Source organism: Sus scrofa, chromosome 14 (assembly GCF_054392235.1).
Source record: "Sus scrofa isolate SSC_HxYL_T2T_F1_AM1 chromosome 14, Sscrofa_HxYL_maternal_Yorkshire_Landrace_v2.0, whole genome shotgun sequence".
In the NCBI taxonomy this organism is placed as follows: domain Eukaryota; kingdom Metazoa; phylum Chordata; class Mammalia; order Artiodactyla; family Suidae; genus Sus; species Sus scrofa.
In genome coordinates this window covers 55,659,430-55,684,303 of record NC_139396.1, presented here as the reverse complement: position 1 = coordinate 55,684,303, position 24,874 = coordinate 55,659,430, and the positions used below count along the sequence as shown (strand labels likewise).

General features: G+C 38.9%; 1 protein-coding gene and 1 long non-coding RNA gene across 2 annotated transcripts in view; both read right to left on the bottom strand.

The window, feature by feature from the left end:
• Positions 1–24,874, bottom strand: part of TAOK3 (TAO kinase 3) — a 181,895-nt gene that overhangs the window by 52,997 nt on the left and 104,024 nt on the right. Inside the window, exons 10-13 of the mRNA XM_003483429.5 lie at positions 12,333–12,426; positions 11,141–11,222; positions 5,130–5,297; positions 1,740–1,946 (exon numbers count right to left, since the gene is read on the bottom strand). Of these exons, the coding sequence (XP_003483477.1) occupies positions 1,740–1,946; positions 5,130–5,297; positions 11,141–11,222; positions 12,333–12,426 (551 nt within the window). The remainder of the gene's footprint in view (positions 1–1,739; positions 1,947–5,129; positions 5,298–11,140; positions 11,223–12,332; positions 12,427–24,874) is intronic.
• Positions 17,824–24,031, bottom strand: LOC146396570 (uncharacterized). Its single transcript, XR_014826142.1, has 2 exons — positions 23,974–24,031; positions 17,824–18,011 (listed from the first exon to the last, which is right to left on the bottom strand). It is a non-coding gene; the product is annotated as an uncharacterized LOC146396570 (long non-coding RNA).

The following is a 24,874-nucleotide window of genomic DNA, read 5'->3' as shown; positions in this document are numbered from 1 at the left end:
AAAGCTCCTTTTGTCTCAAAGCTTTTGCACATGTTGCTTCCTGAGTCACCCTCTTTTTTCACCTCAAGTTAGCTAAGTTCTTTTTTTTTTTTTTGTCTTTTGTCTTTTTGTCTTTTGTTGTTGTTGTTGTTGCTATTTCTTGGGCCGCTCCCGCGGCATATGGAGGTTCCCAGGCTAGGGGTTGAATCAGAGCTGTAGCCCCCAGCCTACGCCAGAGGCATAGCAACGCAGGATCCGAGCCGCGTCTGCAACCTACACCACAGCTCACGGCAACGCTGGATCGTTAACCCACTGAGCAAGGGCAGGGACCGAACCCGCAACCTCATGGTTCCTAGTCGGATTCGTTAACCACTGCGCCACGACGGGAACTCCAGGTTAGCTAAGTTCTACATGTCTCTGATGTTTTAGCGTAAATGTCACTTCATTGGAGGAAGGGAGACTTTTCCCTACTTCCTGCTAAAGCCCTCTTTTATCCAGAGCAAATTTATAATTACATGATATAGTTACTTGATTATTTGCTTAACCTCCCCCACAGATAATAAGCTCTAAGAAGGCATCATGTCTGTTTTATTTGTCTGTATCCACAGAGCCTACTGTAGTTCCTAGCAAATAATAAAGGTCCCCAGCAATGTTTGCTGAATAAATGAATAAGTTAATCAATTCAGAAAATAAATGTATATTCCACTATTCATGACATGGACTGCCCTTCACCCTTACCTGTTCAATTTCCTTTTACTCCTAAGGAAAATGCACAACCAATAGAAGTCTGAATGAAAAAAAAATTCTTAAATTTGTTCTCCTACTAGAATTAGAGTGTGATCACTGATATTTACTAAAATAAATACATACAGTATACAGGTAAGGATAACCTGACCCCCTTGCTGTACAGTGGGAAAATAAAATTAAAAAAAAAAAAAAAGAAAAGAAAATAAATACATACACAACTCACATATACCCACTAAAGAAAAAGTTATGAAGGATTCTTTTCCACTGTTCCACACTATGGCCTGCTTACCTAAGGACACTTAAATCACTTTTGGGAATTCTTCCAAAGACTTATTGATAATTCTGTGAAATACTCATTTTATAGAAATTACTTTGAAAGAAGCTCTGAAATATTTTTCATTTTTTAAATAAAGTATTTCAGTTTATAAACCATGATAGGCTTGAATGAAATGAGGCTCTTCAATTGGAAAAGTAAAGTCAAAACAAAAATCAGAATCATTCACTCAAAAGCCAGAACATTGAAGCAGACAGAAAGTTAGTCTTAGGAACAATAAATCCAAGAAGCAATAGAAAAGAGTGGAAACTGCTTCTAAAACAAAGAGTATTTGGGGACCATTCAGTAAGAAACATACTTCTGAAAGAACATACTTCTAAAAGGTCACAACAAATGGGTTTTTCCTCGAAAGACTTTAAGATCTACAGTATTAAGGTTATTGGTTTAGAGAGGAACTTACCAGTTTCTTTGACTTGGAGATTTATGGATTTACTTATTTTTGTTTATCGAAGGTGGCAGACATCAGAGTAGCAAGAGAGGAATGTGAAGAAATAGGCACAGATACAGCTTGCCTAGTCCTTCATTATCTTTTTACTGTAACTGAACTATCATATGCTAGGTTGAGTACCACCTTTCAGTTGAAAAAAGGGAATTAAAACTATCTGGATGCTACATGACCTGAGCTGGCTTCAGTATAATGGCAAACGCCTAGAGCTGTGAAGGGGACCATGGAACCTACCTTTTTGTGCACAACAGAGGAACTGGAATTTAGTGGGCTTTCCTCATCATGCATCATTACAAGTTCAGAGCTGCTGTCATCCATGACTTCCTGCATGCTGTTCACACTGCTGCTCTGGCTGCCTGTGCTCACAGACATGCTTGGGATAGAATGGTTGCTGCCCAGGCTGTCCATTTCCCTTCTCAGGCTGGTACCATGTTCGCTGTCCTATAAAAACGGCGCACTCAGGTTAAAAAAGAATGACTGGAGATAAAGCACCAATCCATTGACTAAGCTATTAAGCAAACTCAATTTTGCAATGCCAAGGTGCTTTTCTGCCAAATCTACAAGGATAAACTTTTCATGTGGTGGTTCCACTACTTTCTCACCATTTTCAGACATCTCCAATTCACCTCAATGCCTTCCCCAGGGGCCATTCTAGATGTGTGTCGTGGGTCATAAGACTCCAAATGATGCTCTCCCAGGGCTTTCCCCTGTCATATGCAACTATCACACTATTATATTGCTATTCAGTAAGCAGTATTAGGCCAGGTTTCTAAGAGACGTTCAGGAACATCAAGGTGCTAGGGAAAGGCTGCAGGCTACTGAACAGGTGACCACTAGGATACCTGCAGACAAGGCAGTGGTTACCTGAAACTAAATGAGAGTGAAGTGGGTTTTCAGAGATTTGATAAGCAATATGCTCCTTGGCAAGTCACTATTGAGTAACTTCATAGCTAAGCAGGGATATTAATTCTACTGTCCCGGACAGGTAATTAAATTCTGCCTCCCTCAAGCAATTCTATCATGCTTACCTCTGTAATCTTATTAAATATATCTGTTAAATAATACTGGTATTCATCACTACTAGTCCAAAGCCTACTATTTGAGAAGTGGTAAAATAATCAGAACATATAATTTATCCATCACAGTGGGATATCTTTTGATGCAAGATTAAATAATATAATTAAAGCAACTTAGCTCCAAAAAAACTCCATTTTCAAAAAACCATACCATACATACATAATGTTAATGAATTGTTGCTTAGCCATGGAAATATAAGCAATCACTGACAAAGGTAATTTGGTAATTTAAAATGTTAGATAATATATTACATTATAATAAGTGTTATTTTCCTAATTAAAGGGGACCATTTGTATATATGCAATTAAGAGATTTTATATTCCAATTCAACTTTCTTATTTTTTATAATTATTGATAAATAACTTTGTTTTATTTTCTTTTATATTAAAAAACTAAACTAAACTAAAATTCATTCTTCATTCTTTTTCTCTCTCTCTTTTTTTTTTTGTCCATACCCATGGTATGTGAAAGTCTCAGGCCAGGGATTGAACCTCTGCCACAGCAGTGACCTGAGCAGCATGAGTGACAATGCCACCAGGAAACAGCTCTTTTCCTGTTTTTTAATCTAGTTATACAAGAAGAGGAGTCCTTTCTTTTGTTCAAGGCTAATCCCTGTGCTAATGTTCTTGCTCCTGTGTACTTCCTGAGATCCTCCTTCTCTAACTACATCTCTTTCCTCTATCTTCAGTGTCTCTGTCCAGGCTCCTTGGCCTCTGCATATAAATACAAAGAGGCCTGCCCTATATTTATGTACCTTTCTATATACTTGTCCTTTAGTCACCATTCCTTCTTGGCCAAACCTATGAATTTTAAAATAACCAACTTTTGCCATCTCTGCTTTCTCACTTCCCATTCATTCTACGACCCACAGTAATTTACTATTCACCCTCACTATTTCTGTAAAACAGCTTTTACTAAGGCCATCAAGAAGGCCCTACTTGTAAAACCCAGTTAACACTGTTTTTGGTCCTTGTCTAACTTGACCACATTGTGGCATCAGATGGTATTGGCTGCTCCTTTCTTGAAACAATCCATGCTTAACATCTGTGATGCCTTTTTCTCCTAAGTCTCCCTTTTCTTATACAGCATGGGCCCTCTTCTCATTCTAAATTCAACTCCTTGATTCATCATTATTTAAATAAATGCTCTTGACCCCCAACCAACCACTCTTCACTCAGACCTCTTTCATGTGTTCTAGATCTGCATTTCCCAACCAAATGCTAGACATCTCTGTTCAAATGTTCCAACTGTCATTACCCTTGCCTTCAACTAATCCTTCTTAAGTTACTTGAATAAGAAACCAGAAAGTTATCTTTCCTTTGAAAACCCCATCTGTATACTCTGTCAGTACATATGATGCCAGGACCTTAAAATTAATAGGCAACAAAGTGAAATCATCCCAAACCTACACTTTCTCCTTGGTTCTTTTTCACTGTTCTTGGTATTGACATACTCTAGTCACCTAGGCTCAAATCATCATAAACTCCTCCTCACTGCCATGGTCACTTTCAATGAGAAGCACTGTATTATCAAATCTACTTCTACAGTGTTTCTCAAATATTCCTTCCCTCCTCCCCCCTTCCCATAGATAGTGCCCTTATTACCTCTTGTGTAGACTATTATCCAGAATCTTACTCATTCAAATCCATCTTACACTCTATTGCCAGGAAAATCTTCCTAAAGCACAGCAGTTTCTTGAGTCTAAAATGCCCTATACCAGCCTGTCAGAAACTATCTGTATCTTCACTAATCCCCACCAGCAGATGACTTCTCTCTCCCTACTATGGACCTTTGCATGGTGCTCTAACTCTATAGCATTCTTCATACTTTGCCTTATATTTAAGAGTTCTTTTTTCTTTTTTTTTTTTGGTCTTTTTGCTATTTCTTGGGCTGCTCCTGCGGCATATGGAGGTTCCCAGGCTAGGGGTCCAATCGGAGCTGTAGCCACTGGCCTACGCCAGAGCCACAGCAACGCGGGATCTGAGCCGCGTCTGCGACCTACACCACAGCTCACGGCAACGCCAGATTGTTAACCCACTGAGCAAGGGCAGGGACCGAACCTGCAACCTCATGGTTCCTAGTCGGATTCACTAACCACTGCGCCACACGGGAACTCCAAGAGTTCTTTTATAAATGTCTCTTCTGGGGAGTTCCTGTAGTGGCTCAGTGGTTAACAAACCCAACTAGGAACCGTGAGGTTACGGGTTTGATCCCTGGCCTCACTCAGTGGATTAAGGATCTGGCATTGCTGTGAGCTGTAGTATAGGTCGCAGATGCGGCTCAGATCCCACGTTGCTGTGGCTGTGGTGTAGGCCAGAAGCTGTAGCTCCAGTTGGACCCTTAGCCTGGGAACCTCCATATGCCGCGGGAGCGGCCCTAAAAAGGCAAAAAGGCAAAAAAAAGTCTCTTCCGCAACGCTGCATGTCTCTTAAGGCAGAGAGCATCAATTGCACTGTTATCTCCAAGGTTTTTTTTATAGTGCCCTGTCCAGAACTTTGTCACATAGTAGGCACTCTTTAAGTGCTGGCTAAAATAGAAAGAACCTACTTCTTCATCCTCCTGTGACTCATTCAAGGGTCCATTTCGTGTCTCTTGGAAAAGGATTTTTTTCATTTTCCGGTACTGCAGGTTATCTAGCTCACGAACAGCATCTTTAGTCCTCTGTATGAGGTCAATCAGGACACGGAGTGGTCGGTCTCTCCGAACAAAGTCATGCTGATTAAGGGAGGAGAAAAAAACAGAAAATGATAATGAGGAAATATATTTTTAGGTACAAGATTTAGATATAAAAGTAAATAGACATAAAATAGTTCTGTGGATTTTGTAGTAATAATAAGGTATGATTTTCATTTCATGTAGCCTCTCATACAGTACATATCTCATGAAGTGAGAGATTTATGATTTTCTCTTCTTCCTCAAGCGTCATTTTGTGGACTTTGAGAATTTACTTGAGAATGCTTGAGGTTTCCATTATCATACAAGTAATAACAATGACTAGAACTTTAAATAGTAGCTGAGAGGCTTGTGACTTTCACATCGAAAAGTACAAAATAAGAAAAAGCAATGCAAAGTATAGAATATTCTTGTTATAATTTTCCTCAATCCTCTTCCCCACCCTACACTACCCCTTTTTTTGGCTGTACCCATACTACGCGGAAGTTCCCAGACCAGGGATCAAACCAGCACCACAACAGTGACCTGAACCACAGGAGTGATAAAACTGGATGCTTAACACACTGAGCCACCAGGGAACTCCACATACACTACCCATATATTCATTTATTTATTTGGCTTTGCAGGGCTGTACCTGTGGCATATGGAAGTTCCCAGACTTGGGGTCAAATCAGAGCTGCAGCTGCCAGTCTAAGCCCCAGCCACAGCAACACAGGATGTGAGCCATGTCTTTGACCTATACCACAGCTTACGACAACACTGGATCCTTAACCCACTGAGTGTGGCCAGGGATCAAACCAGCGTCCTCATGGATACTAGTTGGATTTGCTGCCACTGAGCCATGACAGGAATTCTAATACACTATCCTTTTAAAAACAAACTCGTATATATATTTTGTTTGCTATTTCTGTGGTCATATGTAATGTATGCTTGAAAATATGGTCGCCATTCCATTTATCCAGAGGTCAGAATTCTGGTAACTTCATCTTCCCTTTACAGAACTGTATAACCAGAAATAAGGGGAAAGGGCCACTGAGGAGTGAAAACAATTGCCCCAAAGTCCATAAGCTTTTCTTGGTATAAACAGTATTCACTTTCAATATTATCAATGATCTTTAACACTGATTCTGGTTTCCTGGTTTCTCAGCCTACAGCAGTTTAGAAAGAGGGAACAAAAGTGGGACAACAAAGGACCAAGAACTGTTAGAGGGATTACTTGTGATAGAAAGAGGAATCTTTTGAAAGTTCTCTGACCACAACAGAAAGAAAGAGAGGGAAATTCCATAACTGACACAGACCAACCAGCCAAATAAAAACAAACCAAAGTTTGTGAGCTATTTTGCAAAGGGGAAAATGCCCTTCATATAGTCCTTTTATACTCTACAAGTTCATGAAATGCTACTGTTTTGGAGCCATCAAGAAGTGAAATTATGCTTTCTTTAAGAAGGCAAAGAAGCGTATCATTTATTTTGACATGATTACCACAGAAAATGATCAAAAGTAAGAAGAGAGGGTTTTGATTTTTAAAGAAAAGGTTCAGTTATGTGGAAAATTCACATTAAGTGGAGTTCCCATCATAGCTCAGCAGTTGACGAACCCGACTAATATCCATGAGGATTCGGGTTCGATTCCTGGCCTTGCTCAGTGGGTTGGAGATCCAGCATTGCCGTGAGCTGTGGTGCAGGTGGCAGACTTGGCTCGGATCCACAGTTGCTGTGGCCGTGGTGTAGGCCGGCAGCTATAGCTCCAATTCGACCCCTAGCCTAAGAACTTCTACATGCCGCAAGTGCAGCCCTAAAAAGACCAAAAAAAAAAAAAAAAAAAAAAAAAAAAAAAAGAAAGAAAAGAAAAGAAAGAAAATTCACTTAAATGAAATTATAATTTGAAAGCTTTGGGAAAATGAGGTATAATGGGGTAGGCCTTAAAAGAATGGAATAGGTTTAATTTCTCTTTAGGTTAAACAGAAAAGAGGAGAAAGACCACTGTGAGAGAAAAAAAAAAGCCTTGTGGTTCTTCATCCCAACTTTGCTGTTCAGGGAATTGTGGCTTTTGCTCCCTTTTTAAAAATAAAATATCTCTTCCTCTGCAAAGAGTCCTTTCTGAAAATGAAACATCATTCCCAGAAGGAAGTGTAGCCTGCCTATTTCAAGAGGAGAATGAGAGAGAGAAAGTAAATTATTTTGCTACTCCAGTGCCTGCAATTAGACAAGAGCAAATTGGTTTTTAGCAAACCTAGGATACTGAATTTTAGAGCAGAAATAATAGCTCTTAGAAATTCTTTTAATTCCAAGGTGAAGAAATTTAGGCCCAGAGGGGTTAAGTGATTCACACAGCTATACAGCAGAAGAGCTAGGCCTGCAACCCAGATATCTTTACTTTGGGTTTCTTCTCGGATGATCTCCCACAATTCTCTTTCTAAAACAGATTTTATCATGTCATTTGTTGTGACAGATGCTGTATCCCATTTGTCCTCCATTCCAACTTCTTTTCTTTGCCTTCCTTTATAGTAAAGAAGAAAAAACACAAGAGTTGGACTCCACCTCTGATGCAGTTACAGATAACAATAAGCTCTGGCCAGTGAGATATAGGCCATATAGGCCAAAGCCCTGAGGAAGGCTTTGTTTTCCAGAATAAAAAGCAAGGCACAGGAAGAGAAGGCCTTTGGCCCTTTGCTCTACCTCCTTTCTCCTGCCTGGAATAAAGAGTTCCAGAGATACAGGAGCCATTTTATGACCAAGAAGATAAAAGTCACGTGCTAATAAGGATGGTGAAGTAGCAAGACAGGAGGAGCTTCTGAGCTTTTTACAGCTCTGGACTGCTTCTAACATGTCCTTTCCCAATGTCCTAGACTTCTTATTCCATGAGGTAATTAAACCCTTATCTATTTATGTGTTTTAAAATTGATACACTCAAAGTCTTATAAACGTCTCCCTTCCTCTACTGTAAAGTATGGCCCTTTATATATATATAGCCAGGTTCCTGCTTGAAGTTTAGGCTTCAATCTAGTCACTCCTATGCCTCCTTCCTACCCAATGCACAGCAGATTCTAGATCAATCTTGCCTCATGCTATGCATTTCACACCTGCATGTCTCTGCTCCTGTTCTTCTCTTTGTCTCCAATCCTATCTCCTCACTGTTCCCAAACCCATACAGTTGGAGATTCTCAGACAATTTTAAAAGAATAGTGTTTTTGTTCTTGGAAATATATTTCCTTTGAATATTTAAATAAAACAGAGAAATGCAAGTAAAAGAAGGAATTCCCATTGTGGCTCAGTGGGTTAGGAACCCAACTAGCATTCATGAGGATGTGGGTTTGATTCCTGGCCTCTCTCAGTGGTTTAAGGAAGAACTGCAGTGTATGTACAGATGTGGCTGAGATCTGGTGTTGCTGTGGCTGTGGTGTAGGCCAAAAAATTAATCTCTGATTCGACCCCTAGCCTGGAAACTTCCATATGCTGCAAGTGCGGCCCTAAAAAGAAAAAAGAAAAAAAAGAAAAAAAAAAGGTGAAAAAAAGAAAAGAAAGTAAAAGAAAATCACACCAAATTCTGCCACCTAGAAATAAATATTAACTTATGAAATATCATTTTAGACACTCTCCCTCTCTCCTACATTTTTCTAGTTACATTACTATTTTTACATTGTTAATATTTACAACATTTATATTCTGCCTTTTTTTTTCCTTTTAGGCTGCCCTATAGCATATTGAGTTCCCAGGCCAAGGAGCAGATTCAAGTCACAGCTGCAGCAATGCTGGATCCTCAACCCACCATGCCAGACCAGGGATCAAACCTGCATCCCAGTGTTCCAGGTACACTTCTGATCCTGTTGTGCCATAGTGGAACTCCACAATTTTTTCTTTTTGGCCATGCCTGCAACATGTGGAAGCTCCTGGGCCAAGGATCAAACCCACACCACAGCAGTAACCAGAGCCAAAGTAGTGACATTGCCAGATCTTTAACCTGCTGAGCCACCAAGAAGAATGTATGAACTCCATATATTCTGCTTTTTAACCACAGCAATTTTACTTTAGTTTTCCATTTAAGTTAATTCTACGTGAAGGTGACATTTTTTTTTTAATTTAATGATTTTTATTTTTTGCATTGTAGATGGTTTATAGTGTTCTTTCAATTTTCTACTGTTCAGCAAGGTGACCCAGTCACACATACATATGAAAGTGACATTTTAACATCAGGAATAAAATTTGAGGAAAAGATGAATTATTTAAAAATACTTGATGGAGTTCCCATTGTGGCTTAGCAGGTTAGGAGCCCAACATAGCGTCCGTGAGGATGCAGGCTGGATCCCTGGCCTCGCTCAGTACATTAAGGATCTAGCATTGATGCAAGCTATGTGTGGCATAGGTCACAGATGTGGCTCAGATCTGGCATTGCCAAGGCTGTGGCATAGGCTACCAGTTGGAGCTCTGATTGGATCACTAGCCTAGGAACTTCCATTTGCACAGAGGTGGCCCTAAAAAGAAAAAAAGTTGGGGGATGGGAGTTCCTGCTACAGTGCAATGGATTTATCTGCAGGACCAGGATGCCAGTTTGATCCCCAGCCTGTCACAGTGGGTGAAAGGATCTACCTCTGCCGCACATGTGGCAGAGGTCGGATCTGATACCTGGGCTTGGAACTCCATATCCTGCAAGGCGGCAAAAAAAAAATTAAAAAAAAAAAAAAGGCGGGGGGTGGGGGGAAGAACTAGGTAGCGCCAAATGGAGAAAAATAGTTGAATTCCTTACAACAAATTTCTACAAGACTTCCCCTGAAAAGCCCAGGATAAAGAATGTCAAAAGAGAAATAAGTGAGTTTCTGCTATGGCGCAGTGGGTTAAAAATTTTAAAAAAACATATTTACATTTTTTTCTTAAAAATTTTTTGTAATTGCACAATAGCAAAATTCAGCCAATTTACTGATGAAAGAAAAATTAAGGGAGCAAAAAGGAGGAAGGGAAGATGGAAGAAAGAGTGAATTAGGGACTAGAGAAATAGGTAAAAGGACTGGTGGTGAACATCAAATTTATGTTTTATTTTTTAATTTTTTGCCTTTTAAGGGCACACCCTTGGCACAAATTTCAGAAAGTAAAAATAGAGTGGGAGAGTAGGAAAGAAAATTGTCTCTAGAGTTACCAAGCAATGTCACCCTTTTTTTACATGTCCTTCTAGAGATATTCTATGCATATAGGAGTAAATATTCTTTTTTATTTTTCCACCAATGGTAGCAAACTATAAACCCTGTTCTACCCTGAATTTTTTAGGTTAGTGTTTTGAGTATTGTTCCAAATCACTACATGCAAAACTATCTCATCCTTTCTAATGGCTCCATTACATTCTCAGATGGACTGTAATATTTATAACTAACTCATTTATGGTGTTTGCAGTCTTCTGCTATTACAAACTGAGCTGGAATGAGTATTCTTACACATGTGTCATTTTGTACCTGTAAATGTGTTTTATGTATTTATCACATATCTTCACTGCCTGATGATCTGGCAATAACCTAACTGAAAATCTCAGAGTTAGTATTTGAACCACTGGCAGACTTGGTCCAGAAAGCATTGCATTAAAGTTCATGCAGATATTGGTTACAGGAATATCACAGTGATGACCATAGCAGGGAGAAATATTCTTTGTCATAAGGCAAAAGGAGTGGGGAAGAAAAAGAAAAGGGAAAGATAGGGGGGAAAACTATCCACACGGAATATGTAGCACAATCCTTGTGATAATCTTGCTACTTGTGTGCTGAGCCGCTATCTATGGATAAATGACAAGGCAGCACATTCTAATCCAGTTTGTCATGATGAACTGCCACAGGAATGATTTACTATGTTCCACTACAACATGACTTTAAATCCCCCTCCTCAAATATAAATTTGAAAAATTACCCGTAATAGTTCCGCTGATGTTGGCCTTTCCTGAGGCATTTTCTGCAAGCAGTAATCAACAAATCTCCTAAAGGAGTCCGTCCTGTGTGTGCAAACATATGGAAAGAAAGTAAAATCAGAGTCTGTAGAAAACACTGATCACTTTAAATAATTTTCATCTACAGGAAAAAAAAATTTTTTTGCCACGCCTGCAGCATGTGGAAATCCCTGGGCTGGGATTGAACCTGCGCCATGGCAGTGATCTGAGCTGCTGCAGGGACAACGTCTGAGATGTATACTGCTGTGCCACAGGGGAAATCCCACAAACCATATATTTTAGATTTTTAATAAAATATTTTGGAATATGAGTTCCTGTCATGGCACAGCAGAAACAAATCTGACCAGGAACCATGAGGTTATGGGTTCGATTCTTGGCCTTGCTCAGTGGGTTAAGGATTCGGCGTTGCTGTGAGCTGTGGTGTGGGTCGCAGACACAGCTCAGATCTGGACTTGCTGTGGCTATGGTGTAGGCTGGCAGCTGTAGCTCTGATTAGATCCCTAGCTTGGGAACCTACATATGCTGCGAGTGCGGCCCTAAAAAAAAAAAAAAAAAACAAAAAACATTTTGGAATAACAGGAGAATGGAACCATTTTCAAGTTTAAGGTATCTCTTGAAAATTCTATTCTGTCTACTCTTTTTTGACACTGCCCTTTTTCTATAACTCTGTGACCCCAGTAGTTATCAAAATGCAAAAATTTTCAGCAAGGAACAATACATTTTCTGAGTAGATAGTATATGATCTGGCTCAAGACGTTTAAATATATATACAGTAAAGAAAAAAATGACAACTGGAAAAATAACAACATCAGAGAGGATGTTTTATCTCTGCTGAGAAGTGATAAGACTGAGATGATCAATGTGAGACCATCATGACTTAAAGAGATTAGACTTATTAGGAAGGGGCATGTACCCTGTAGAATTTCAGTTACTGCACACAGTAAGAACAAAAACCATAATGAGAGCTGAAATAAAGTGTGTGTGTGTGTGTGTGTGTAGACAGTTTAGGCCTATAAAGCATCAATGTCCATTATCATAATATGCAGTGAACGAATGAAATGCTCTCTAGGTCAAATATTTAAAATGTAATTTAATGAAAGTACCAAATATAAATGGTGACTTTCTCAGAGACTTAAAATAACAGCTCACTCTTACCATTCATTAGACTGTAACGTTGGGGAGTCATTCTGGGCAATGTGATACAAGGCACTCATGGCGTTCATGTTGAAAAGAGGGGGTTTCCGTTCCGCTGAAAGAAAAGAAACATGATAAAAGAGTTCTTGAAAGAAATCCGACAGATAGAGAAATAAGGAACTATGAGCAAAGCTTTGCCGCTAAATAGAGAGTGTTATTATTATCACGCCACATAATCCACTTATTTTAATCCCTATAAGGTCGCCCAGGATAGAAGAAGCTGCAGGTCATCGTAAAGTACACTGGAAAAGCTCCTAACAGAACCCATTTCAAGAGAGTGAAAATAAAACTTTCTCATTTTTACATATATCTTCAAAAAGCTGATCTTTGTTGCCTTCCCACAAGAGGTAGGAATAGCTTCATGTACATTCATTTTACTTAAAAAACATGTATTCATTGAAAAAAATTTAGAAAGCATGGAGTAGAATGAAAACAGATGATTATTATGGAATGGAACATCTTAAACATTACTAACATAGTATGGGCAATAAAGTAATTCAATTCAATAAACACTGTTTGAAGGCTCATCGAGGCCAAAGAATTGGTCCGAGTGTGGATGGAGGGGAAAATGGAGGTAGGAAAAGGAGGATAAACATAATAAGCAAGGCTTGCTTCATCCCATTCTAAGGAGAAACTTGGTGACTCAGATATTTCTTGCAGAAGAAGACTCCATGCCAGCCCATCATGATCTCTTCTTTGGAATTTCTACTGCTCTCTTTATTTGTATTTCATTTTTTTGGCTGTGCCTATGGCACACACAAGTTCCTGAGTCAAGGAGTGAACCCCCACCACAGCAGCGACTCGAGCCACAGCAGTGACAATGCTGGATCCTTAACCTGATGAGCCACCAGGGAAATCCCTCTATTGCCCTTTTTAGCATACTGCTCACTTGACATGTGTTCTCCTATTACATTTACATAAATACACAAATCTTTTCTCTCAAAAGAAATCACAAACTCTAAAACAAGCTCTTACAATCCTAATACCCTCACTCTTTTTATTTATTCTCTAGCGTATGTAATAAGATGGTACTCCCATATTAGGTGCTCTGTTTGTTGACCAAAGGAAAGAAAGAAGGTTTTAGTCCAGAGTACAGTTAATTTTATGCTATTTATTAGTTATTATGTCACAGAAGATAAATCACTATCTCATTCTACTGTGTTTACCCTAATGATTCTTTAAATATCCTACTTTGTAATTTATAATCTGATCTCAGGTTTTATTAGAGCATCTTGGTTTTTAAGTAAAGATTGTTCTATTAACCACTTACAAAATGGTGAATTTGGCTTATATTTTGCAATTCTAAGAAACAGAACAAGAACTAAGGGCAGGGAATGGAAGACATTTTCACTCATAGAAGGAAGAACTTGTGAAAGGCCAAAGTGGTAAGACAAAACAAAACCAAAGACAAAAAAAAAACCCCTAAAACCCAGAATGAACAATGTTGAGAGTAGTGAACTTAGAGCTATTGGCAGAGTTCCAGCAGAAGGCAACTTTATTTATTGGTGATACTTGAAGGGGCCTCTTATAATCTTGACTAAATGATCTCTGATATCTTTGAAATATGGTAGTCTATGATTCCACAAATATATATATATATTTTTTTTTTTGTTTTTTTTGCATTTCTAGGGCCACTCCCATGGCATGTGGAGGTTCCCAGGCTAGGGGTCTAATCGGAGCTGTAGCCAATGGCCTACACCACAGCTCACGGCAACGCCAGATCCTTAACCCACTGAGCAAGGCCAGGGATCGAACCTGCAACCTCATGGTTCCTAGCTGGATTCATTAACCACTGAGCCATGACGGGAACTTCACACAAATATTTTTTATTAACTTCTTAACAGTGTACTTTACTCTACCAAATAGATACCAGTATTATGGGGACATAAACTGTTAACAAGTGGAAATTTGAAAGTTGCAGTGTGGACAAAGGGATTTTATACCTGTTTCAAATGTAGAAGACAAAAATAAAATGGCTCAGGTTAAATTTTATTTTATTTATCAGGAATTAGATTTTATGAAGTGTCTAGAGCTTGGCTTTCTGACAACTGCAAGTATTCAAGCCATGTGGAACTAGGAACACATCATGTAAATATCAACGGCTTCCCATCATGTTTAGGATGAAGTCCAGATCCTTAAACCTAGTCTGCTGGCCTTTATTAACATGACCCTGGCTACCTTGAGCACTTCATTCTGAAAAGCAACGTTTCCCCCCGCCTCTTCTCATGCCATCTTTTGCTTCACTGAAAGACACAAGCTCAGAGTCTTTCACAAATGTTGCTCTGTCTGGACTCCCTTCTCACTTTTGTTCCCTAAACTTTATCTGTTAATTCTTTCCAATTCTTCAGGCTTTACCTTAAATATAATAGCTTTTCTGAATTAATTTAACAAATATCTATTCAAGGTTTATTATATGCATACAATCACTTCCTCAGGGAAGCCTTCTCTGACCCTCTCAAGACTAGGCCACTAGATTTTGTCATTGCAAATTATATTTTAACTTTCTACCACCTATCACAATTGTAATTAATGATTTGTGTATTTCTTTACTTGATATGTGTCCTCTTTGTTAAACTTCATGAAGGCAGGGACAATGTCTATTTTGTTCATCTTTGTTGAGCACAGCACCTAGTATAAATTTTGGGGGGCCTCAAAATACTGATTTTAAAAAATACAGGAAAGTAAGCCTAATTAAGGCAAAGAAGAAACCCTGTCAACAAACAAACAACCTTTGTGCAGCATGAAATCTCGAAAATTACTAAGTCAGTCAGTCTTGGGCCATACATCAGATACTATGTGATGGAGTCACTAACTGTTAAAAGGACAGGAAACCTCTCACTCATTAGCAAGAAGTATACAATTAAGCTGCTCAGAAGAATATACACTGCACAGGAGAAACAGCTGGGAAGGGGAACTAAAGAAAGAATAGATGTTCAGAAAGAGGAGGATGAAGGAACAACAACACTAACACCCAATTTTATAGTGATACAAAAGGCAGTAACTCCAATCTGGGGCAGGAATGGTGAGGCCTATAAGTGGCAGACATTCTGCTGTGAAGAAGGCAGGAAGACAGCCGGCCACAAGATGGGTGGAACAGCTCTAGTAGATAATCATGCTACTGAACACATTCCAAACAGAGTACACAGCTCTGTGGTCTGAGAAGCATTTGCTAAGTATCAGTTTCAGATGGCTTCACCTATGTTCAAGTCCTTTGCTAGATGTACGATATAAATCTTCTGAGCCATGGTGACAGGGTTCATTGCTGAGCCAGCATACTATAGAGCAAGGGTTGGAAACTATGGCCTGTGGGCCAAATTTGGCTAACAGTCTGTTTTTACAAAGTTTTATCAGAACACAGCCACGTTCGTTCATTAATGGGTTGTCTATGGCTGCTTTCATGCTACAACAGCAGGGGAGTAGTTATGACAGAGACCGTATGACTGAAAGGACTAATGCACTTATTACCTGGTCCTTAGCTAAAAGTTTGTCAACCCTTATTGTAGAATAAAATAGTCTGCATAGAAGCTCTCCAGATAAACAGCAGAATAGGAACTGGAAGTGCTTTAAAGATACCTTGTGATATGTAATTCATATTTTCTCCAAAGAAAGGAAAAAGGTGAAAGCATAAAAAAGTAAAAAGGTGAATTAACTAAATTAGAGGAAAAAAGTTTCTTTCTTTCCTTCCTTCCTTTTCTTTCCTTCTTTCCTCCCTTTCTTTCTTCCTTCCTTCTTTTTTTGCGCTTTTTAGGGCCACACCTGTGGCATATGGAGGTTCCCAGGCTAGGAGTCAGTAGTTTTCTTTTTTTTGGGTATCTTTGTCTGGTTTTAGTATCAGGGTGATGGTGGCTTCATAGAATGAGTTTGGGAGTGTCCCTTCCTCTGCAATTTTTTGGAATAGGTTTTTTTGTTTTGTTTTGTTTTTTTGTCTTTTCCGTCTTTTGAGGACCGCACCCATGGCATATGGAGGCTCCCAGGCTAGGGATCTAATTGGAGCTGTTGCTGCCGGCCTACACCAGAGTCACAGCAACACTAGATCCCAGCTGCATCTGTGACCTACACCACAGCTCATGGCAACACTGGATCCTTAACCCACTGAGCGAGGCCAGGAATCGAACCCGCAATCTCACGGTTCCTAGTAGGATTTGTTTCTACTGCACCACGACGGGAACTCCCAGGCTAGGAGTCAAACTGGAGCTACAGCCACAGCAACAACAACTCGGGTTCTGAGCTACATATGCAACTTACACCACAGCTCACAGCAACACTGGATCCCCGACCCAGTGAGTGAGGCCAGGAATCAAACCAGCATCCTCATGGATACTAGCTGGAATTGTTTCCTCTGTGCCACAATGGGAACTCCAAAACAATGATGTCTTAATTTAAAGATGATCAAGTTTTTTGTGAATGCTCCACATGTTTTATGAGATCAAGGTTCAGGAAGGAAACGACATTCCCTGTGGTGCAGTGGGTTAAGGATCTGGCGCTGCCACAGCTATGGTACAGGCTGCAACTGTGCAGGTTCCACACCTTTTTTTAAAAAAAAAAATTTTTTTTAGAGCCACACTAGCAGTATATGGAAGTTCCCAGGCTAGGGGTCAAATCAGAGCTATAGCTGCCAGCCTATGCCACAGCCACAGCAACACCAGACCTAAGCCACATCTGCAACCTACACCACAGATCATGGCAATGCTGGATTCTTAACCCACTGAGCGAGGTCAGGGATCAAACCTGTGACCTCAGGGATCTTAGTTGGGTTTGCTACTGCTGAGCTACAATGGGAACTCCTGCGGGTCCCATCCTTGGCCTAAGAATTTCCACATACCATGGGTGAGGCCAAAAAAATAAGTTCAGGAAAGAGAATTCAGTAAAGCCTTTGGACACTGTTCTGCTTGGCAAAGCTCACACTAAATTAGAGCCCTTAGATTGAGCTTTATTTTAATAAAAAAAAAAAGAGAGTACTCCTGCCTTTAGATAAATACTTCATGAAAAGGCAGGAGATTAATGAATAAATTGGTTAACAACTGAAGTAATTACTGATCATAGTAATTGCTATTACTTATGGAGCTGTGTCTTCGACCTACACCACAGCTCATGGCAATGCTGGATCCTTAACCCACTGAGTGAGGCCAGGGATCAAACCTTCATCCTCATGGATATTGGTCAGATTCTTAACCTGCTGAGCCACAACATAAGCATTATTACTCCTTTGCCCAACTGAAGAGACTGGGGGTAAGCTAGCCTAAATAATGAAATCAAATTACACAGTAAGTGGCTAAATTGGGATTTCGACCCAGTCCTATAAAACTCCAAATCTGTCTTTTCACTAGGCCTCAATGCCTCTTCAATAACCCTGTGCATTTTATAATAGATAGTACTGGTACTCCGAAATTAAAAAAAAAAAAAAGGAAAAAGAAGCTTTGTAAGACAAAATAGACTGCTGTCCCCTCCAGAGTTATCACAATATTCATTTATTAACATAGTGAGCAGCAACAATAATGTGGAAGAAGGAAATTCCAGGCAGAGAAACTATGTAACAACATTTATGTTTTTTATGTTCTTGTTTTTCTTGGATAATTCATTTCTGAAGAAAGTAAATTGCCTGTCAATGCAGATGAACTGTTTGTCAGCTTCTACCATGATCTGTGCTGGTGAATTAAGGGTCTGTAGTTTAAATTGAAGAGCATCAGATTAACTTCTCTTGAAAAAATCTCAAAAAATAAAATACCCGATAACTGGACAATTTCAACATCCAAGTATTTCCCAAGGATTCATGCATTTAACTAGTTTTTTTTCCCATGGAAGTTCAAATTAGCAAAAGATAATTTGTAACGCAGGTTTTAACCACTTGGGAAACTTGGAGCCTGAACCAAGAAAGAGGGATAGTTCCAGTAAAATGATCCTTTTCCTGTCTTGTGATTTACCTCAGTGATTCAATTTACACTGAATATTTAACATGGGGGCTTTTAAAAAATATACACAGTTATAGAAGAGATATTACAAGGAAAGGGGCATGATCCAACAACTTTCAGTGTAATTTAAATATTAAAAGTAAAATTTTAAGTGTATTATCCAAGGTGTTCCTCTCATAGCTAAGCAGTAATGAATCCAGTTGGTATCCATGAGGACACAGGTTTGATCCCTGGCCTTGCTCAGTGGGTTAAGGACCTGTGAGCTGTAGTGTGGGTGGCATAGGTAGCTTGGATCTGGCATTGCTATGTCTGTGGCGTAGGCTGGCAGCTGCAGCTCAAAGTCGACCCCTAGCCTGGAATTTCCATATGCCACGAGTGCAGCCCCCACTCCCCCCCAATTTTTTTGTTTGTTTGTTTTTTTAAAAAAGTATATTGTCCCGGAGTTTCTGCTGTGGTGCAATGGGATCAGCTGCATCTCTGCAGCACCAGGATGAAGGTTCAATCCCTAGTCCAGCACAGTGGATTAAAGGATCTGGCATTGCCAGATCTGATCCCTGGCCTGAGAACTCTTTAAGCCAAGGGGCGGCCAAAAAAAGGAAAAAAAAAAAAAAAAAGCAAAAACACAAGAAAGTATATTATCTAGGGAGTTCCCTGGTGGCCTAGTGGTTAAGGACTTGGCATTGTCACTGCTGTGGCTCCTGTTACTGCTGTGCCTTGGGTTCAACCCTTGGCTGGGAACTTTTGCATGACATGGGCAAGGCCAGGAAATAAATAAATTATATTGTTTGTAGCTAGAATTTCATTAAGCCTCAAACATACAGAAAACTTAGAAAAATCATTATTTAAGGTTATATATGCAATTTAATCACCTTTCATGTAAAAAAAAAAACCAAAAAAAAAACCATTTTTCATGTGTCCATTAATAAGATTAAGGACAAGGAAATAGACGTATGGTGAAGCTCTCAAAGGTCTTATATTGTTTATTACATTGCCAATATAATACACTTTGAATACCTGCTGAGAATTTGCATGTCCTTGATAAAAATTTTATTTTATGAATATTAACTGAGCATGTACTATCATCTTTCTCCGAATCTAACATGTCATTGACAATAAGATGATCACAGTTTAAGATGCACCACTATTTTACATACTACTTAGAACAAAATGCTGCCAATTATAATGATAAAATGCTGTTGCTGGTAAAGTACCTCTTGGTTTTATAGAAAGGTTAAAAGGTAAATGGAAAATTTGATAAAGTATGTACTAGGATTGTGATGATGGTGCCTGATATTTACTCTACACATACCATACACCAGATATAATAATAAGCACTTTAAATCCATATTTTCATTTAATCTGGCCAATCCCCTTAAGGGAGGGGATCTTATTATGCAAATTTCATAAAGAGTTAAAATAACTTGACCAAAGTCATACAACTAAGAAAGGGCAGAGCTGAAATTAGAACTCCAGTTTATCTGACTATAGAATCTGTGTTCTTAGGCATAATTTGATACTATCACCTATCAATTTAAAGGAACAGCTGTTGTGGAGGCTAAGACAATTGGGACGCTACTTTGTTCTTTGATTTAGGAAATCATTTTATAAAAGGCAATCAAAGTCACACTGATAGAGAGAGCATGTTGTACATACTGCAATGCTTTTATTTTTTCTTTTGCTTTTTAGGGCTGCACCTGTGGCATATGGAAGTTCCCAGGATAGGGGTCAAATCGGAGCTGCCATCTACAGCCACAGCCACAGTAACTTGGGATCCAAGCCACATCTGGAACCTACACCACAGCTCATAGCAACACTGGATCCTTAACCCACTGAGGGAGAGGCGAGGAATCGAATCTGCATCCCCATGGATACTAGTTGGGTTTGCAACCTGCTGAGCCACAACGGGAACTCCTCAAATTCATTTTTATAAAAAGGTAAAATCAGAATTAAGCACATATGTCTCAAGAGAGGAAATATTAAGGTATCTCCTAGGATGTGCACCTATTTTGCCAATGTCGACTGCCATTTGAACCTCCAGCCATTATAACATCTAAAGAGTATAAAAACGGATGTGATGACCATCTTGAATCATCATAAAAGGGAATGTGCCATTTGCTCTAATTAGGTTAGAAGAAGTAGAATCCATATTTTAAAGATTTTGGTAAGAAAAAACTCATTGGAGTTCCCGTCGTGGTGCAGCGGAAATGAATCCGACTAGGAACCATGAGGTTGTGGGTTCCATCCCTGGCCTCACTCAGTGGTTTAAGGATCTGGCGTTGCCGTGAGCTGTGGTGTAGGTCGCAGAAGTGGCTTGGATCCTGCGTTGCTGTGGCTGTGGCGTAGGCCAGCAGCTGTAGCTCTGATTGAACCCCTAGCTTGGGAACCTCCATATGCTGTGGATGCGGCCCTAGAAAAGACCAAAAAAAAAAACCTTACTAAAACAATGGGGAGGCATTAATAAGCTATAAGGTTCAACTCAGGGGGAACATCCCTTTAAAGTATAGTAACAGGAGTTGTTGCTATAGTTTCAGTGCTATAAGCAAAATTTTGGTTCATTTTACAATATAGACAAAAACAGGAATAATCTTACATATGAATGAAATTAGCTGTTTGAGGATTGATATATGCTAAGCACTATCTTAAACACTTTACATATGTTATTAAAATCTGACAATACATATGATACATATTGCTGCTTTAATTTAGATGAGAAAACTGAGGCTTTGGGAATTTTAGACAATTGTCCAAGGTCTCATAATCAACATGTTACACAATGTGAAAAGCTGTCATTCACATTCTAGACTATGAGAATGCCTGCTGGTGTTATGTGCAGCCACACAAGACAGTCCAGCCAGCTAGGCACTGGTAAAGCCAAGACTCAAATCCAGGCTAACTGCTAATTGTGTGCTGCACAGAGGGTAGTTTTTGTTTTTTCTAACCAAAGGAATGTATATTTATTTCTAATTTTTTAAAAGTTAAATTATTTGATATTTCAAACACATAAAAATTTGCACATTATAACAGACACCTACTGCTTAGATTTAACATTATTTTGCTACATTTGTTTTAGATCTTTTCTCCTAAAAATAAGTAAATATAATTATTCTTCCTCCCTTCAGAATTTACTATTCTGAAAGGATCTCTTACATCAATGTTATGTTTCATTAGTGTGCATATATGTATATATGCTCATAAATAATGTATACAATTATTTCAAAACTTTCATAATTGGCATTAAACTATACCTACACTTTTGTGACTTTCTTTGTTCACTAACTATTCAATGTTATGATCTGAGATTTATCCATGTTGATACATGTAGATCCAGTATAACCTTAACTGTGATACAGGTATTCCATAATCAATTTATCCATTCTTCGTTGGATAAGAATTTAGGTGGTTTCCACCTTTTCTTACTATAAAGAAGGTTGCAGTCTTTATCATTTTCCAGGGTATATGCATAAAATTTCTAAGGTGTATACTTAGAAGTGAAATTGACACTGACACTCCTCAGCCTCATCCTTACTAGGTGTTGCCAACTTGCGCTCCAAAGTGGTTACAATTCTCATTCGTATCAATAGTGTACAGAGTTCCTGGGGTTTTTTTTATTTTCTATTTTTTTTATTTTAATTTTTTTGTCTTTTTTTTTTTTTTTTTTTTTTTAGGGCCACACCTGAAGCATATGGAAGTTCCCAGACTAGCGTTTGAATCAGAGCTGCAGCTGCTGGCCTACACCACAGACACAGCAACGCCAGATCCAAGCCACGTCTGCAACCTACACCAGAGCTCATGGCAGCATTGGATCCTTAACCTACTGCGCAAGGCCAGGGATTGAACGGGACTTCTCGTGGATACTAGTTGGGTTTGTTACTGCTGAGCCATTTTTAGCACCTTCTCCAAATTTATTAACCTCTGACTTTAAAAACTTTTACCCCTAGCCCGGGACTCTCATATGGGTGCAGACCTAAAACAAAGACAAAAGACACAAGACACACACACAAAAAACTTTTACCAATCTGATACATGTGAAACAGTTTTAACTGGCATTTTCCTGATTATTAATGAGGCTGAGTATCTTTTGATGTTTGTTGTCCAGTTAGGTTTTCTTTTCAATGTTAACTGCTTGATTGAATTCATTGCCCATTTTTCTACTGGCTATTAGTCTTTTTTTTTTTTTTTTTTTTTTTTTTTTTTTTTTTTTGTCTTTTCTAGGGCCACTTCCAGCGGCATATGGAGGTTCCCAGGCTAGGGGTCTAATCAGAGCTGCAGCTGCTGGCCTAAGCCATAACTACAGCAATTTGGGATCGGAGCCACGTCTGCAACCTATGCCACAGCTCACGGCAACGCCGGATTCTTAACCCACTGAGCAAGGCCAGGAATTGAACCCATAACCTCATGGTTCCTAGTCAGATTCGTTAACCACTGAGCCACGACAGGAACTCCCTATTAGTCTTTTTCATTCTGGTAAAGAAATTGTGAAAGTCCTTTATAAATTCTGTGCTAATACTCTGTTGGTTAGATATGTTTAAGCTACTTTCTTTTTTTTTTTTTTTTGTCTTTTTTGCTATTTCTTGGGCCGCTCCTGCGGCACATGGAGGTTCCCAGACTAGGGGTCTTATCAGAGCTGTAGCCACCGGCCTACGCCAGAGGCACAGCAACGCGGGATCCGAGCTGCGTCTGCAACCTACACCACAGCTCACAGCAACGCCGGATCGTTAACCCACTGAGGAAGGGCAGGGACTGAACCCGCAACCTCATGGTTCCTAGTCGGATTCGTTAACCACTGCGCCACGATGGGAACTCCTAAGCTACTTTCATTAGTCAATGCTTATCTTTTTATTTTTGTATTTTTTATAGCTTTATATTTTAAAATACTAAAAGTTATCATACATCATTATTTTTAACATTGTTCAGAAAGTTCTTCTCTAAACCCATAAAGGGATACTGCTATAATAACAATAATTATACTTCCGTAGTGCTTATTTATACAAGCCATGTTTTAAGTACTTTATATATATTAATTTATTAATCTTCATTACAATAGTACCTATTTTATTGGACTATTATCTCCAAATTATAGATAAGGAAGCTAAGGCATACTTTTTGTTTGTTTGTTTGTTATGCCTGCAGCATGTGGGAATTCCCGAGCCAGAGAATGAACCCATACCACAGCTGTGGCCATAGACACTGCAGTAATAGCACCAGAGCCTTAGCCCACTGGGCCAAAAGGAGTTTTACTTTCACTCAGGTTTAAACTCTTAAAAAGTTTTACTTTTTTACTTTTAAGTATTTAACCCAAATCTGGAATTAATTTTTGGGTACAGCATAAACTAAAAATCTAATTTGGGGTTTTATCATATAATTAATAAATTGTCTCATGTTATTAAACAAATAGGCCATCCTTTCCCACTGCTTTGTAATGCCTTTTTGGCTTATTACTAAAATCCAACTTATACATGAGTCTGTTTCTAGGTTTTTCTAGTCTGTTCTTTTGGATATTAGTCTTCCCTTACACCAATATAGTATTGATTTAATTATTATGATATAGATTGTTCTAAAGTGATTCTTCTGTTCAAACTTTGTTTTCATCAAAACTGTCTTGATTAGTTTCAGCCCTCTAAATTTTAGGATCACCTTGTGAAATTCTACGAACTATTTCTGAATGTTTGTTGTAAGTCCTTTTTAAAGGATACAAATATGTCTGCAGAGTGCCCCCCAAAATCAGTGTTAATAAATTAGATAAATTTCTTCTGTATGAAAGAGAGAAAACATAATATTAGAAATTAAGAAAGAAACCTTCTACCTCAATATTCATTAATAGAGGAACAATCAAATAAATTATGATCTATCCATATAATGGAATAACATAAGACCAGTTTAAAAAAAAAAGAGAGAGAATAATGTCTAAATTACTACTATGAGACAGAGCTCCAAAATGGTGTTAAGTAAAAAAAATCAAAGTACAGAATCAACTTTGTATGTTAGCTTATGTGTGAAAAGGAATAGAATAAAAAGAGTATACTCATATTTGTTTGTATAGTCGTTTTTCAGTAACTGCAGGGATTGGTTCCAAGATTGCCCCGCCCCACCCCAGAACACAAGTGCTCAAGTTCCTTATATAAAATGTGCAGTAGTTGCAGGTTACTTAAGCACATCCCCCACCCCCATGTCAGGATATTTTAAATCACCTCTAGTTAACTTATAATACCTGATACATAGTTGTAAATACAATGTAAATAGTTGCCCAGCAACAGTAAATTCAAGTCTGGCTTTTTTGAATTTTCCAGAATTTTTTTCCAATTTTTACTTTTTTTTCTTTTTGTCTTTTGAGGGCCACACCTACGGCATGTGGAGGTTTCCAGCCTAGGGGTCAAATTGGAGCTGTAGCCACCGGTCTACGCCACAGCTGCAGCAACATGAGATCCAAGCCCCAACCTACACCACAGCTCACTGCATTGCTATATGCCAGATTCTTAACTCACTGAGCAAGGCCAGGGATCGAACCCACATCCTCATGGATGCTAGTCAGATTCATTTCCACTGAGCCATGATGGGAACTCCATGAATGTTACTTATTTTAAAAAACTAAATACA